Source organism: Lissotriton helveticus, chromosome 6, assembly GCF_964261635.1.
Source record: "Lissotriton helveticus chromosome 6, aLisHel1.1, whole genome shotgun sequence".
Lineage (NCBI taxonomy): Eukaryota > Metazoa > Chordata > Amphibia > Caudata > Salamandridae > Lissotriton > Lissotriton helveticus.
The window spans coordinates 1642797490-1642814197 of NC_136067.1; the positions used below are offsets into that span (position 1 = coordinate 1642797490).

General features: G+C 51.6%; 2 protein-coding genes across 3 annotated transcripts in view; one reads left to right on the forward strand and one right to left on the reverse strand.

Annotated features, from left to right (window-relative positions):
* CLHC1 (clathrin heavy chain linker domain containing 1) overlaps nucleotides 1-16708 on the reverse strand; it is a 522096-nt gene that overhangs the window by 213728 nt on the left and 291660 nt on the right. The window lies entirely within an intron of this gene.
* Nucleotides 4307-8574, forward strand: LOC144761851 (uncharacterized). The gene is made up of 2 exons (XM_078647077.1): nucleotides 4307-4897; nucleotides 7490-8574. Exons 1-2 carry the CDS (start codon nucleotides 4654-4656, stop codon nucleotides 8458-8460), a joined length of 1215 nt encoding a protein of 404 aa, XP_078503203.1. The 5' UTR covers nucleotides 4307-4653; the 3' UTR covers nucleotides 8461-8574.

Genomic DNA, 16708 nt, shown 5'->3' on the forward strand with positions numbered 1-16708 from the left:
GGCCAATGGCGTACACTCGAAATATATCCACACATTTCCCCCTACTGCTTAACATTTTTGAATGTCACTACTAATAGACAGGTAAAATGAATGATGATGATGTTATGCCAATGGCGTACACTCGAAATATATCCACACATTTCCCCCTACTGCTTAACATTTTTGAATGTCACTACTAATAGACAGGTAAAATGAATGATGATGTTATTTAAAAAGCCCCACCTACGTGTGTATGGTGACCACTTTAAGAATGCAATTGTCTATTTCTTTTACGTCTGGTGTTAGCCAAAACTTACTCACATGAGCATTTAGCCATCCCTCATTTTCCATTGGTCTATTTAGGTGCCATTCACTTCGCCCTTCCGTTCACTACAACTTAGGGCAATGGCCCAGCCCACTCCAGTCACTAGAAAAATACACTGTGGGTGTATTTTGGTATTTGAAAAGGTGGCACACCTGCACCAAAGGTAGTCCCCTTCATTGCCAGGGATATATTAATTACATGTTATAAGGAGAATCGAACCCATGAACAGAGGGTTATGAGCACAGTGATCTAATGACCGAGCTAACGACTTGATGTAAGTTAATGATCAGTTAATTCCTACATTGACAGTAACTGGAACTCAGGTTGCTCCCCACTCAGTTTTCACTCTGTCCTTATGAAGACCCGCGTATAAGACGTATTGGGGGCCCACCTGCGATCTGATCCGCCATGCCCCCGAATTTACAGCCTCTCGGAAACACCAGCAACACAGGCATGTCCAATCAAGGATAGTAGCGGCACTTTCTGCCCTCTCCCTATGCGCGTGAGTCAACCCAACAGTGTGGTTTTATTGCATTCCGTTTGGGAGCTGCCTAAAGCGACGGTAGGAGACATATGAGTGTAAACTTTGAAAAATAGCCACGCTGCCCATGCTGGTGCTAAACACAAACCTAAAGCATGGGAGAAAACTCGTGCTTGTAAAGCAAGTTTCACACAATCATTTTGAAACACACAAAATTATGCGCAAGTGCTCATTACACGCCCCCCTAGCTGTTTTTCTTCCCAACTTAACTTTATGCACACCAGCAACGCGGTTTCCGTCCTGACGTCTCGCACAGCCGCAGCAGATCCTTCGAGGCGGTTGCCTTCTCCGCCGGCAAGCCCATCTCCAAATTGGTCGCATGAGGCTCCGCTGCTCTCCTCACCGCAAACTCCGAGCTCGTCCACCAGTGCAGCGGCGAAGTCTTTAAGGAAGATTCACGAACCACCGGACCTCCCAGTGTTCCAACGCCGTTCTTAACATCCATGATCCGCTGGGTAACCTGCAATAAACAAAAGAGAAAATTAAACGGCCCCACGGTGGGGCGAGGAGCGAGCCTGGGGAGCGCGGGCACAAAGAGGCCGCTTCCCGCGCTCCCCAGGCTCTTAACCCCTTCGCCGCCGCGACCCCGCCCCCTCGCCCCGGAAGCACACCAGTACTTCCGGGGCGAGGGGGCGAGGAACGCGGCCCCGAAGGGGACGGGTTGTGGGAGGGACCGGGCCCCGCCATGCTTGCGTGGGGGCCTATTGGCCCCCCCTTGTATAGAGCGCGGCATCTCTTTAGAAAGACAGGTCGTTCTCGTCTCCCTTCGTGGAGACCGTGGCATGCACACTACTGTACTCTGACGTAGAGCACAATTCCCCCTAAAGGAAGGCGCAGCATTCGCAAATCCTGCCGTAAGACGAGAACACAGTTCCACGAGAGGAAACCTTCTGTCATATCGTTTCAGCACTGACTCGCACCCCAGGGTGTTTTTTCCGGCAGTGCATTATTTACTAGCGCTCGTACTAAAAGCAAAACTTGGCATGTCTCCCATGGTAGCACAGTGTTTATTACTAAAACATTTGTGCCGTTGCTTGCTTTCATTAAGGTTATGAAACTTATGTTCTCATGAACCGTGCTCTTATTTAATCGGGTGATGAAAGTAAAGATTATTCAACCATTCAAAGCCCCCCTTGCACAACAAGTCACTCCTCTTCCCTCCGTTATAAGCTGTCTTGCTCTGCTATCAGCTTTGCAGTTTTCTGTTTTCAGCGCTGGGACGCAGCCGTGCGCTCTACAAGTCACCATAACATAACAGTGCTTGGGGACTAAATTTGAGCTATGGTGTTACACTAAGTGAATTTGTTTATGCCAGAAAGAACAGTAATGTGCTATTTATAAGCCCACTCCTACCCAATCCCAACCCGTTTAACTCATACATAAACTTATAATCACAGCTGACGGATTTTATCGCAAAGTCAAAAACAGGTCTACCATGATCCACGACGAATCGTCCTAAAATGGCGACCACCATTGTTGTGGAAAAGCCACAATACCTACAAATCGCGTGGAAGATAATTCCCCTAAGCCTCAGGAAGGAGCATTAGACTTTTGACACAACTCATTTAGATAGCCGATTACTTCTTTATGTATAATATAGCAACAACACCCTTCTATTCACTTCTCTTGCTCCCAAAAGTCTATTCTCTCTCAGACAGCTTCAGGACTATTATCCATTGCTCTTCCAAACAATCCATTTTAAGAAAAGGAAGAGCCTGGGGATGTCAGAATGCCCTATACACGGAACACAGATGACTGCAGAACTTAACTGGCTTTGTGTCGCATACTATCGAAGATACCTTCACTGTCAACTTCAGAGGTTTTCATTATTACAACCAATTATACATTTCTAAACGTGTTCTGTGTTTCGTATTAATCCTGTGTTGCACCAAGTAGATGGCACTGATTTATTGGCCGCTCAAATTGTACAGCACGGTGGGAAAAATCCTGCACCATCCTAAACACACGGCATTTGTTAAATAAATAAAACCCCTCCTGATGCGCGTGAACCCTGCCCCAGTGTGCGCACACATCTGATAATGGGGCTTTGCGGGGGGTGGCCGACCGGAGGGAGGCTCGCCCCCCCGGGGATTTTGGGGCTCCGGGAGGAAGGGGAGGGGTACAGGAAGGCAGGACACAGGAAGGTCTTTTTGGGCTGGTTGGGCTGGGTGGCAGTCTTTTGGGCTCCTTTTGGGCTAGGGGGATACATAAGCGGCCATTTTAGGTCACTTGTCACCATTAGTTGGGACAGTGACACAGCAGCCGGTCTAGGTTAGGAGTTATTTGTGGGTGATAGTGTTTTGTGTGGTGGGTACTGTTAGTTTGGCATACGTTTAGATTGTAGCGTGAGAGAGAGCGTATTTGACTCACTTGGTCGCTGGTTGATTGGTGCGGAGGTCGGTGACGCGGTGGAAGCAGGCAGACGCGGAGAGCAGGCGAAATGGCGGCGGACGATCTGACAGATCCAAGGGTGCGGGAGGCTCTTCGCTTGCTGGGAGAGGCCGGGAGGACCGATCTGTTGCGCACCGGAGTGCGGGTAAGGCCACCGCGGCGCGCTGCTGATGGCGCCGCGGCAGCTGTGGCGGCCTGTGACCCACCGCGGTCACGTGTGCAGAAGGGGGAGGGGGCGGGAGCCGCGAAGAGGGCGGCGCGAGGTGGCGGACTCATGGCGGCTGGGGCGCCGAAGCGCAAGAAGGCTCCGGGGAAGAAGCGCGGTCCGTGCAGGAAGGCACCGCTGGTCTTTGTGGGAGATGCGGTAGGGTTGGGGGAGGGCGGACATGACGGGGGGGCGGGGGGGGAGGGCCCTGAAGGAGCGGGAGCGGAGGTAGTCGGGGGTGTAGGGCCTGCTAGTGACGCGAGGGAGGGGGTGGGCGAGGGACGCGAGGGGGGAGGGGCCGGGGGCCTGGGGATACTGGTGGTAGAAGACGGGGGGGGTTTGGAGGGGGAAGGGGGCGAAGGGCCGTTGGAGGGGGGGCAGGGGGGTACAGGGGAGGCGGGGCATGGTGTTTGGGAGGGAGTTGGGGGGGTTTCACCGCTGCTCATTGAGGAGACGGAGGGGGAGGAGGAGGAGGGGGTGGGGGGTGAGAGTGGACAGGAGGTGGTGGGCGATGAGGAGGAGCAGGACAACCCGATAGGTGGTGGATTGGTATCCCTGGGTGGGGGTCGGGGGGTGCTGGGGGGAGGGGGTGCGCAAGGGGGTAGGAGGGTGCAGGTGGGGGGTTGGGGGATGCGCCGGGGGGTGGGGGAGGAAGGGGGTGGGGAGAGGTTTTTTGGGGGACGTAGCGGGGGTGCGTATAGTTTTGAGGGTGCGGGAGGGAGCAGCAGGGGGGATTTGCGTGGGTGGGGTGGGTGGGGGGATGTGGGGGGAGGACAGTGGGGCGGCCCGGGCGGGGTGGGAAGCTGGGGGTGGGGGGAGAGTGGGTGGGGGGGTCGCCCGGCGTGGAGGGGCGGACATTCTGCGACAGGGGGGAGAGGCGGTTGGGAAGGTAGTGGTGATGGTTATGCCCCGGCTTGCTGGACTTCCCCGTTTTTCTCTTGGCAGGAGCAGTGGGGGAGGGGCTCGGGTGAGCAGCATGCGGCTCCACCCCGCCGAGTGGATGGGCCGGCTCTGCCTAGTACGGGCGGTCGCGCTCCAACGAGGGACCTGGGGTGGTCGGAGCGAAGATGGACGGAAAGCAGATCTCCAGCGCCCCCCTCCCGATGGGTCGATCCGGCCGCCGGGGGACGGGGATGGAGCAACGAGGCAACGGTTTCTTCTGCTTACCAACATGAGGGTAGACGGAGAGTGAGTGTAGATCTGGGGGCCTTGATGACGGAGTGTAGGGCCAGAGCAGGGTTGAGTAGGGTGTCTCCTGGTAGGATTGTGGCGGAAGCAGTGAGTGCGGAGTTGGAGTCGGAGGAAGACGGGGAGTTGCGGGAGGACGGGGAGGTTTGTAATGTTGTTGCCAGTGTTTTGCAGGAATGCCCCCGGCAAGTGGTGCCGCGAGTGACGGCCCCCCCTGTGGATCTGGTTAGGCGGCGGGATCCGGTGAGGACGCCAGCCTTGACGCCAGGTAAGACCAGTACGGGGTCGGGGAGTGGCTTGGGCACGCCTCAAGGAGGCAAGGCGGGGGGTAGTGGTGTTGGAGGTCACCACGTGTCAGTGGGGACGGATGCGGAGGGTGGGGATACGGTGAGACTGGTGAAGGGTAGGTATGTGATGGATGCCGGCGTGTGTACTGAAGCGAGTTGCGGCTCGGCGGGGTCGGGCGAGTCCTCCGGTGCGTTAGTGGCAGCGAGTGGTGGAGCGACGGGGAGCGGCGAGGGCCCGGTTGCGGGCGCGGCGGCGGGGATCGCGGGGACGGCCGGGGGGTCAGGGGGAGCGGCTGCGTCGAGTGTCGGGGGGAAAGAGAGCTGCGACGTTCTGGTGAAGAAATTGCCGTACATGGGTGTGGCGAAGCCGTTGGGGGCGCATTTGTCTTTGGCGACCAGGGAAAAGATTTGGAAGGGGGAGTATGTTGAGATATTTAGGTTACTACACAGGGAGTTGATGGCAAAAGAAGGGTCGAAGGAGGAGGAACAGGAATTGGCACGGCGGCCGAGGGTGCCGGTCACTATTGAGAACTGGTCAGCGGCATTCTTAATCTATGCGAGCGTTTATTGCGAGAAGTATCCTGACCGGGCGGTGGCGCTTTTCAAGTACATGGACGTGGTACGGAGGGCGCAAGTGACTTACGGTGGCAATGCGTGGTCGCATTACGATGAAGAGTTTCGGGCGCGTATGGCGTCGGACCCGGAGGCGAAGTGGGGGGAGTTGGATGCGGACCTTTACCAGCAGACAATGAGTGGGGCGAAATTTGGCCGCACGATTTACACGGCCAGTGGTTTGCCACTGACTTCCACGCCCTTTTCGGCTCGCCCCACCCGTGGGGGGGTGGGGCCGGGGGGAGCCGGGAGCTTCCAGAGCGGGGGGCCCTGTTGGGACTTTAACAGGGGTTCCTGCCTCCGGCAGACGTGCAAGTTTAGGCACGAGTGCTCCTCGTGTGGTAAAAGACATCCCGAATCGCGCTGCTGGGGGCTTTGGGGAGGCCCCTCACAGGGTCAATTCCCGGCTCCCGGACCCGGCAGGGGGAGAGGGGGGGGTAGAGGGGGGGCGAGTACCTTGGGAAAAGGCTCGTACTCCGGTTAGGCTGGATCGGTTGGAACCACTCTTGGAGGTGTATCCGCGGGCGGATGATGCGTCGGTGCTGCGTCGAGGTTTCAGGGAGGGTTTCCGGTTGGGGTACGAGGGTCCGCGGATTGCTCGTTGGGCGGAGAACCTGAAGTCTGTGAACGCGCACAAGGGCATCGTCCGGGAGAAGCTTTTTAAAGAGGTGAGAGAGGGGAGGATGGCGGGACCTTTTGTGGTGGCACCTTTGGAGGATCTGATCATTTCGCCCATTGGTGTGGTCCCGAAGAAAGAGCAGGGTCAATTCCGCTTGATTCAACATCTCTCGTGGCCGGAGGGCGCGTCGGTGAACGATTTTATATCGGCAGACTTGGCGTCGGTGTCCTACTCGTCTGTGGACGTTGCGCGAAAACTGGTGACGACGGCGGGACGAGGGGCGCTCATGGCAAAATGCGATGTGAAATCGGCGTTCAGGTTGCTGCCGGTTCACCCGGAGGATCATCAGTTGCTGGGAATACAGCTGGACGGGTTGATTTTCGTGGATAGAGCGCTTCCGATGGGGTGCTCTGTGTCATGTGCCTTGTTCGAGCGATTCAGTTCCTTCTTGCAGTGGGCTTTTTCCTGGCGCACAGGCTCTGAGGCGATTACGCATTATCTGGACGATTTCTTCCTGGTGGGTACCCCTGGTTCAACGGACTGCCAGCAGCGGCTGTGTAGTTTTATGGACTTAATGAAGTACTTGGGGGTGCCTTTGGCGCCAGAGAAGACTCAAGGGCCCAGCACGGTGCTGTCGTTCCTCGGGATAGAGCTCGACTCAGCGGCCATGGAAGCACGCCTGCCGGAGGACAAGAGGTCGGCAATGGTAGTTCTGGTGAGGGACATGTTGGCAAAAAGGAAGGTGTTGGTGCGAGAGGTACAGGTTTTGCTGGGGCACCTGAATTTCGCGTGCCGAGTGGTGCGGGCGGGGCGGACGTTTTGTCGACGGTTGGGATTGGCGTTGTCCGGGCTGTCGATGCCTCATCACCACGTACGGTTGCCGGCGGGCGCGCGAGAGGATCTGTGCATGTGGTTGGCTTTCTTGGAGAGGTTCAACGGTGTTCCCATGGCGCCGCCGGAGGAGTGGGAGTGGGACGTGACAATGTCGTCGGACGCGGCGGGAGTCGGCGGTTTTGGACTCTACTGGGCGGGTCGGTGGTGCGCGGAACAGTGGCCGGAGCGATGGCAAGCGGGGGGGAGAAGCATTGCTTTTTTGGAGTTGTTCCCGCTGGTGGTGGCTGTGACTGTGTGGGCGCGCGAGTTGGCGCATAGGCGCGTGTTGTTCAAGGTGGACAATATGTCGGTGGTGCAGGTAGTGAACCGGCAGTCTGCGAGAGAACCTCAGGTGCTGAAGTTGATGCGCGTGTTTGTGTTGAGGTGCCTGGAGAACAATATCTTGTTTCGAGCACAACATGTGCCAGGAGTGGACAATGACATTGCTGATGCTTTGTCTCGTCAACAGTGGCGGAGATTCCATGGGCTAGCCACGGAGGCGGAGGCGGTCAAGACGAAGGTGCCGGAGGAGATGTGGTTAGTGGGAGAGCGCGGGTCGTTCGATTGGTGAGGTCATCTGTGGCGGTGTCTACGTGGAAGAGTGATGAACAGGCCTGGTTGGAGTTTCTGCGTTTTGGAGCGGTAAGGCAGCGGGACAAGTGGCGTCGGGAGGAACAGGTGGTGCAATTCATGTTGGGATTGATGGACAGAGGTTTGGCGAGAGTGACTATTGCGGGCAAACTGGCGGGAGTGGCGTTTATGGGTAAACTTTGGTGGGGCTATGCTCCCTCGGCGGGGGAATTGGGAGGGCGTCTTTTGGAAGGTTGGGAGAGAGAGAAAGGGGCCCGGGTGCGGCAGAGACGGCCTATTACGGAGGCGATGCTGGAGGGATTGTTGAATCGAATGCCGGTGGTATGTAGAGATCAGGAAGAGGCGGTGCGGTTTTCCACATTGATGTCGTGGTTGTACTTCGGGGCCTTTAGGGTATCAGAGCTGGTGGGTTTGAAGGGGCAGGCGGGCGTCAGGTGGGGGGACGTGGAGTTCAGGGGCAGGGAGGTTGCCGTGCGGCTGCGACGTTCCAAAACCGATCAAAGGGAGAGGGGCACGTGGGTGGTACTGGGGCCAGGAGACAAGGAGGCGGTGTGTCCAGTGGAGTGGGGAAGGCGGTTAGCGGCCGGGGGAACAGAGGCGGGTACGGAGGTTTTTGACAGGGGTGAGGCGGGACGTGTGACGGCCGCGCAGTTGTTATGGGTCCTGCGGCACGCCCTGCGGTCCATGGGTGAGGATCCAAAAGACTTCGGGACACATTCCTTCCGCATCGGGGCGGCGACGGAGGCGGCGCGCCGGGGTTGGGGGAAGGAGGACATTAAGCGGTTGGGGCGCTGGAAATCGGATTGTTTTAAGACGTACGTCCGGTTGCGAGGGGTGGCGGTGGAATGAGAAGGGGTGCGGACTTGGTACTTACATGTGTCTCTTTTCAGGTGCAGTGGCGGGGCCTACGGTGGCGGCAGTGTCCATTTATGTGGTGGGACATTCTTTTGTTAAAAGAGCGGAAAAGGCCGAATGGGAAAAATGCAAGAATCTGAACCTGGAACTAGACGAACAGTTGTTTAGGTGCCATTGGAGAGGGAAAGGGGGTATGCGTTGGCACGAGTTGGTGCCGGTGTTAAATAACATTGTTCGGAGTGGGGTGTGCCCGGATGTTTTAGTGGTACATCTGGGTGAGAACGACCTGGTGCAATGTAAGGGTTTGGCTTTGGTGAAGCAGATGCGGAGGGATCTGTTGGAGATCAAGAGACAGTGGGCAGGGTGTCACATTATCTGGTCAGAGTTCATTCCGAGGAGATGCTGGAGGGGGGCTGTGAGACCTGGGGCGATTGATAGAACTAGGAGGAAGATCAACAGAGAGATGAGGACCTTTTGCGAGAAGGAGGGATTGGGAAGAATGGAACACCCGGAGTTAAAGTATGGGGCCATATATTTTTTCTTAGAGGATGGGGTACATTTGTCCAGGTACGGGATGGAACTTTATGTAGTACAGTTGAAGGAGGCGGTAGACAGGGCGATAGGGGTCAGACGGTATCCGAAGGTGCAGAGGTCCTAGGGGGGGGGTCGAAAGTAATAAAGGCTTTCGAGTGGCGCTTTCTCTAGTTATAATGGGGGGATAGGATAGGAGGAAGGAACTTTACTGGTTAGAAGGGAGGGAGTGTACATAGGGCAGAGGTTATAAAACATTGAGCCAGGCGTTTGTGTACATAATAAAGAGGTTTATGAGGTTGTTTGGGGAAATGTTTAGGGGTGGGGGTGGGGGGATTGGCAGATATGTGTTTATTTAGTTAGGCCTAGTTTTGTGCGGCAAAGGCCAAGGTTTGGGGTATAAAAGCGGCCTTTAACACACTATATACCTGTGTCCGGTCGGTTCTTCCCCTCCCCGTCTCCCGATGGGCCCCAATGGGGCTTTGCGGGGGGTGGCCGACCGGAGGGAGGCTCGCCCCCCCGGGGATTTTGGGGCTCCGGGAGGAAGGGGAGGGGTACAGGAAGGCAGGACACAGGAAGGTCTTTTTGGGCTGGTTGGGCTGGGTGGCAGTCTTTTGGGCTCCTTTTGGGCTAGGGGGATACATAAGCGGCCATTTTAGGTCACTTGTCACCATTAGTTGGGACAGTGACACAGCAGCCGGTCTAGGTTAGGAGTTATTTGTCCCACCCACCCTCCCTGTTGTGAAGGGATAGGATTAAGGGGGGGATAGCAAAGGGTTTTTGTTGGTTACAGGTGTGTTCTGTGGTAGGGTAAAGAGTGTGTCGCTAGGAGCAGGTGCTGGGGTTGTGTTCTCGAGGTTGGCGCTTTCTCTAGTTATAATGGGGGGATAGGATAGGAGGAAGGAACTTTACTGGTTAGAAGGGAGGGAGTGTACATAGGGCAGAGGTTATAAAACATTGAGCCAGGCGTTTGTGTACATAATAAAGAGGTTTATGAGGTTGTTTGGGGAAATGTTTAGGGGTGGGGGTGGGGGGATTGGCAGATATGTGTTTATTTAGTTAGGCCTAGTTTTGTGCGGCAAAGGCCAAGGTTTGGGGTATGTTCAGGATGCACCTGTTTCCAATAAAAGCGGCCTTTAACACACTATATACCTGTGTCCGGTCGGTTCTTCCCCTCCCCGTCTCCCGATGGGCCCCAAGGCGTGCTCGCCAAGTCTTGCTTTCAAAGGACGGGGTTTGCGCCGAGGTTTCATTATCAGGCCTGGTCCTAGAAATGCTATTAAGGTGTGCCAGGAGACAACATGCCAGCTCCAGTGATAGTTAACATTCACAGTGACCTTCCCTCTCCCCTGCTGACGAGCGAGGGGATCGCATTCACTGCTTTGAATTAGCTGAGGGACATTTTAAAACCTTTTGTGATTCTTGTTTCCAAGGCGCGCGCATAATGCAAGCCCGTCCACGTCCGACCAGGTGCAGGAACCCTGGCCCTTTTCAGTACATAAGAGCGGATTTATTCCTCTGATCAACCAGGGCACTCCGAACTTTTAACCTTGAACGCTGCTAGACATCCACACCCTTAGAATTAGGAGTGAGTCTGCTAACATGCAACTGCTGCAACTTTTCATTTAAGTAATTATAAGCAGGGCACAAGTCCTAAACAAGCAATGGCCGCGTGGCCGTGAAAGTGAGACGGCCACGCGGCCTCGAAAGTGAAAGTAATGGCCAGCGATGCGGAGGAAGAGATAAGAAAGGCAGATGGCGGGCAGATGCCAGCTGCGTGTGTGCAGACGAGCATGCATGCAAGCTTGAGGACAGGAAAAGCTTGTGGGTGGCACTTCAAAATCCCCTTACTAAAAGTCGAGCAAGCAGCGCATGTGCTGCTCTAGGCTCAACCTAAAAACCACCAATGTTGGTCAATAGTTGAAGCAGACCGGTACTTAGGCACACTGTGAGGCAGACGGCTATGCAACGCGGATAGGATACACTAACCATGTTTGTCCTGGTCAAACATTTTACCTTCTGACTTAGTCTTTTGAGTGCCAATGCACCAGAGCAATATACTGTTTTAGTCTTTTAAGTGCCAATGCACCAAAGCAATATACTTATAACGTCCTAGGGACTCAGGAGTAGCAGTTAGAATCTCAAAGAGTGTCCACTTCTTTGTCCTGGGTACAAGGGGTTGCAGGTCCAGTCCATCAGGGATCCTCTCAGGTCACAGACAGCAGCAGGTCCTGTCTTCTTGTGATCTTAAGCAGGTCCAGAAAGTGTTCTGTAGTGGGTCCCTGAAGATGCCACATTTATGCTTGGCATTAGCCAGTGGGTGAGGCTGACCCATGGCCCCTCCCTAACCAATGGGGTAAAGGTTCTAAGACCCTGAACTACCTTCCTTTGCAGTAGGTGATGTTTGCCTCACTGCAAATAGGCCCAAGATGCAATGTGTCAGGGCAAATCCAAGATGGCAAAAGACTTTGGCACACTCAACTTGGACTCTGAGGCTGGTGGTGTATGTGGGGAGTGTACTATGTTCAGGGCCTCTGGAATTATGTGGCAAGAAAATGCAAATTATGTGGCATAATGTGGCACCTTGTTTATAGCATTACTTCACTATTTTGTCATTTTTACACATTGTAATATAGTCTGGGAAAATATTTCACCTCAGTACCAATGTAGCAAATCAATGCAGAAATAAGCAACTGAAAGATGAGCAGTTAACCTTTATGAAGGGCCTTTGACTACCGCGAGCATATGTTGCCACCTTTTTAGAAACTGTTGATCCGTTTGAGATAGAAACAAAAGAAATTGCTTTGTTAAAATCTGCAGATTATGCAGAAGATATTGGATTATGTGGCAAATGTGCAAATTAATTGTTATGCAAAAAAGCCCTCCTACATCCAACACTAAAATCCAGTTTGAAGCAGATACTGCATCCACAACAAACCGAGAGAAAGACGTATGGGAGGACAAAAGCAGGGTACTTCAGCAACCTACCAGAGGAGCTACAGGAATTATTTGCCATCCTGGTCTCCCCCTTTCAAGTGCACCCTAAGTGTTACGTGTGGCTCAACAGACCTGCGAAGCAGGATTTGGCACTGTTCTGTCAAAAGAAGGCCTACAGCTTCCATCCTCACAGTCTGCTGAACTCAGAGGAGTCATCTCTGCCCATTCAGGTCATACTATTGTTTGCTCCTGGGAGACATTTCACACCTCATTCACACCTATTCAATTCAATTGAGCACATGCTGAAAGCTGGAAAAGGCTTATGCTAATTAGCCTTCTTACAGTTCAGACAGGTAAATGGTAACTTTCTAAAACTAAATTTTCTTAATTATTTATTAAAAATGCACCTTCAACATTGATTTGAATTTTTTAATAAGTATAAAAAATATTTGCTTAATTATTTTTCTAGCTAGTCCCTTTCCGAATTAGCAGAGTTAGTACTGTGATCTGCACTTTTGTTTTCTACATAGGACAGCTAGGCCTGCCATAGCAAAAATAGCATTTTGGGATTTGTCACTGTAGGAGCATGGTAATATTAATTTTCTACATGTCCCATGTTTCAATACCACAGTAAGTGTTATAGTCCACTAGTGACATTTAACTTCCAAGCCCTGGGTACACTTTGTAGCCTATACTAGGGATTTTTACGTATGTTATATATGCTAATTAGAAGAATGCCAGTTTGACCATGTTTAAAGGGGGAACACAGGTACTTCACTAGTGGTGAGCAGGGGTAAAGTGCACATAGGTTTAAAACCAGTAACAGAAATAGGGTCCAGCAAAGGGGAACATTTGAAGTGACCACGCAAAAAAGGCAGATTTCCTACAGCTTGTGACCAAAAAAATACTTTTTTAATTTACAAAAGCTGTTTTACCAGTCAGAAGAGTTGTTCCAATTCATATTAGTGATGTTGTGACCCTTTCCAAATTGGAAATAAGAGGGCCTAAAAGGCGTGGCCACGTCCTATTTGAGAGTCACAAAGGTGTGTATCTATGGTTGGAGGCAACAATTGCAGTTGCACACTACTGATCTGTTAACAATACCCAAGTTGTGGTAGTAAATAATTTACTTTCTTCTTTGGAATTATGTTGTGCAGTCTTAGGAGGAGCATGCAGGAATCATGCTGTCCCCTATGCCTTCCAAGCATGTGATTTGTTTTTAGAGTAGCACCTCTCCCTTTAACCTCTTCCGTGCGTCGGACGGGCCCCGCCGCATCAAAGCGGCTAGAAGAAATGTTCACATGCTGGGGTTAAGAATGCACACTTGCAGGCCTCAGTCTCTGCGTTTGTAGCCATTCATAAAGGACAGAAAAATGCACCCTGCCTCACTAATATTCATGATACTGGACATTACTTCTATGAGTATACGTTTTGCAATCAGACTGATTACTACATCACTTGTATCGCACCTATTGTTGACCTGACCAATGGTGCATGAAGCCCATTCTTTGTTAGTCATCATTTTGTCAAACACTTTAACTGATTTTGTCAACAATAAAATATGTGGATTTTATCTTTATCCGTGATACAGGCCTCCTATGCTTTTAAGATATTGCTACAGACTGCTATAGTTGTCTGCCAAAGCTCAAGTTCAGAACACACACAAATCCAGAGAAGAATTTGGGTCAGCCCCCTTCAGCCATTGTTTATTTGGTGCGTCTTTCCCATTGTCTATCAACTCATAGGAGTATTGTGTAGTTATTCATTTTGCAATGTGATTTTGCATTGCTCAGTGGTCAAAAAGGAGGCTCCCTTGTTTGAGTCAAGACCTGCTCTAAACTCACACCCGCGTCTGCGTGGTGATGCAATAGCCACCTTAAATGCGGGATTCAACCAGCCAGGCCTTCGGGAACAGTGCTTAATTAAAGCTACTGCCGTAGTGGCACTTATGAGTGGTAAGGTATTATTAGTGTTGCTCTCACTGCACATCCAGTGAGCCTGAGGGCAACCCCAGCAAAAGATTGGCTGAAATAAGCAGTAATAGTAACGTCGCTGAGCAAAACAGCACCGCCTTCCGTTGAGGTTACCTTTGTTCTACAATGTTTTCTTGAAACGTAAATCCTGGTGAGGTGTAGTACCTTGGAAAATGATGGAATTGAACAAATTATCATGTTACTCTGTTTTTTTCAAGCCGCAATAGTTCATCATTCCCGATGCTTTCCACCAGCCAGCTGTGGTGTTTTCTGCTTTCAGTAACACACAGAAAGGCTTACCACAGTGCAAGAATGATTCGTTTTCACACAAAGACCTTTTGGCAAAATTTTATTTATTTAACATTTTTGTGAAATGTCTTTAGTCCAACATATTTAAGAGTGATTTAAATGTCTTGATTTAGTTCAAAATGGAGACAACAGAGGAAATGAGGAGAGTTTGTAGGAGCCTAAAACAGTAGAGTACCTCCTTCCAATCAAAACGTGACCTGTATGTTGACGCCATTTCAAACCTTTGCCTGGATAAGTTTTTGTGTGCAATGCAAACGTCTGATAAATCAATAGTCAGTGTAAGGTTCACAGGGAGAGAGTATACAGATGGATCACCATAAGGCTGAGATAAAGTAAGAGATAAGGGAGAAAACAAATCAGAAGCACCAAGAAAGAAATAGGTAAATATGGTAGAAAATAACACTACTTTCAGACAGAGAAGTGCTGAGGAGAGGTGTATAATAGGATTAGGTGTAAAACCAGAAAAGAAGAAGGTGGTACTCTGTGGAAGGTATCTGTGTGTAAGCAACAAATGATCAGGAAAACAAGTACTGAATTTCTTAAAACAGGCTGCAGAGTGAGGTAGTCCTGTGTCTGAGCTGAAAGGAGACATGGTGCCCTGATTATCTCCGACCCACTTCACAGCCCCAGCGAGTGCTCTAAGGCCTGGAACAAACCTCCACTAAACCGGCTGAGTATTGCCATGGTAGGAGGCAAGGGCGGCTGGTGACATTTAAAAGTGGTGGGCGTAAAATTAATGGTGGGGCACACCGCGGCGAGCGAGCCTGAACGACCTAAGGAGCGTTCGGGGGGATTCTCCCCCGAGAACATTTAGAAAAATTAGTGGGCAAATGGTGCATTTTCAAGCAAATTTGTCTAGACCAACGCTCACCTCCTTTTTGACTGCGAAGTCTAAAGTGCATGTGGTTATGGCTGACGCCATTAGCACAGGTCATCTCAAAAACATTTTAGGCTCTGGTATTAATGTTTCCTGTTTTACAAATTATACACTAGATATATTCTCTTTACTCCAGTAGCGCCCACCCTTGGAAAGACTGCCACATAAAGCTATCTCTCACTTGTATTGGGCAAAGTAATGGATTGAGCATAAGAAAGATGTATTCATTCTGCCGGAGATCTAGAACTAGACATTGTGCAAAATGTGAACTATAAAACCATCTGAAACACACAAAAAAATCTAAGTCAACAAAATACTGGTCCACAAACATATTTCCATGCACACATTGGCATTCGACTCCCCTTTGACTAACAACAAGTCAGGCTTTAATCTTCAGGAAAGCAATGAAGTGTGTACCCTGTCTCTTGGATGACACCTGAAACTTGTTGGCAATATAAGCCCTGCCTCACCCTTGTTTGCAGAATATGACACTCTAGAACAAAAGATCCACCTGGGCTCTGTGGACATCTTACAATATCCCTTAACCATCTATGTGGAGTTCTCTCACGGCCACGATTGTCCAGTGTTGTTTTAAATCATGTTAAGTATTTAAGGGTTAAAATATTGGTTATATTCGGGCGTGGGGAGGAAGGAGGGAGTCAACAAGTATGCTGATAACACCTAGGAATTAACGAGAGTGTCTGCTAACCAGTGACCACTGTGTCAACCAGTACCAATGTCGTCATGAACAAAGAAAATACTCTCCTCTTTCATAAATAGATCAGATCACAGATAGAGCATCATGTCATCTGCCCTGTAAAAGACTCAGTGGAAAGCATGGAATTAGTCCAGCCTGTGCGACGAGAGAGGCAAGATGGCGGACTGAAGACGCCGCCGAGAGGTCACTCCCGCAGGTACCCTGCGCTCTGTGGAAGATACTGGCGTCTTTTCGCTGAAATGGCTCCCCGTTAAACTCCTGCTAAATTGCCCTTGGATCTTCGACAACCGTGGGGACGAAGCGCTCTTACCTTGCGGGCAGCCGACGAGAAAGTTGGTGAAACACTTCGTTGGCTCAGCTTACCGATTCACCGAGTTTGCAGCTTCGGTGCACCCCGGCTGGGGGGTTTGCTGAGGTACTGAACTGCCGAGATTGCTGCACAGTTCTTCCGCACTTTCGGGATTACCGTGACTGCTGTGCTACTGGGGGCGCTTCCCGCTTCCCTCTGCTGATTCCTGCCGCTTTGCTGCTTCGTCTTCCGAGCGTTTCTGCTCTGCTCTGTGCGGGCGGCGGAGGCTCCGTGTGCTTGGGGCGTGCCGCGTTAAGGCAATCAATCAAGCCGACAGTGCTCGGCCGGTGAGGGCTGGTTGTCGGCTCTCATCGAAGGAAAGACACTTATCTACAGCTCACGGGGAGGAAAGCAGAAAGCAGAAAGTTACAACTTAATTGGTGGGGGAAACCAACTTCCCAGCATGACTCGCAAGAACCCCGTACGCCAGAATAGAGCAACGAAAGACGCCCCTACAGGGGGCAATGCAGAGGAAACGGCCCTGGCTTTCAAATTTATCAAGCCAATATCGCCTTCAGTGGTCGCGAGGATGCCACGCTCTATCTCAA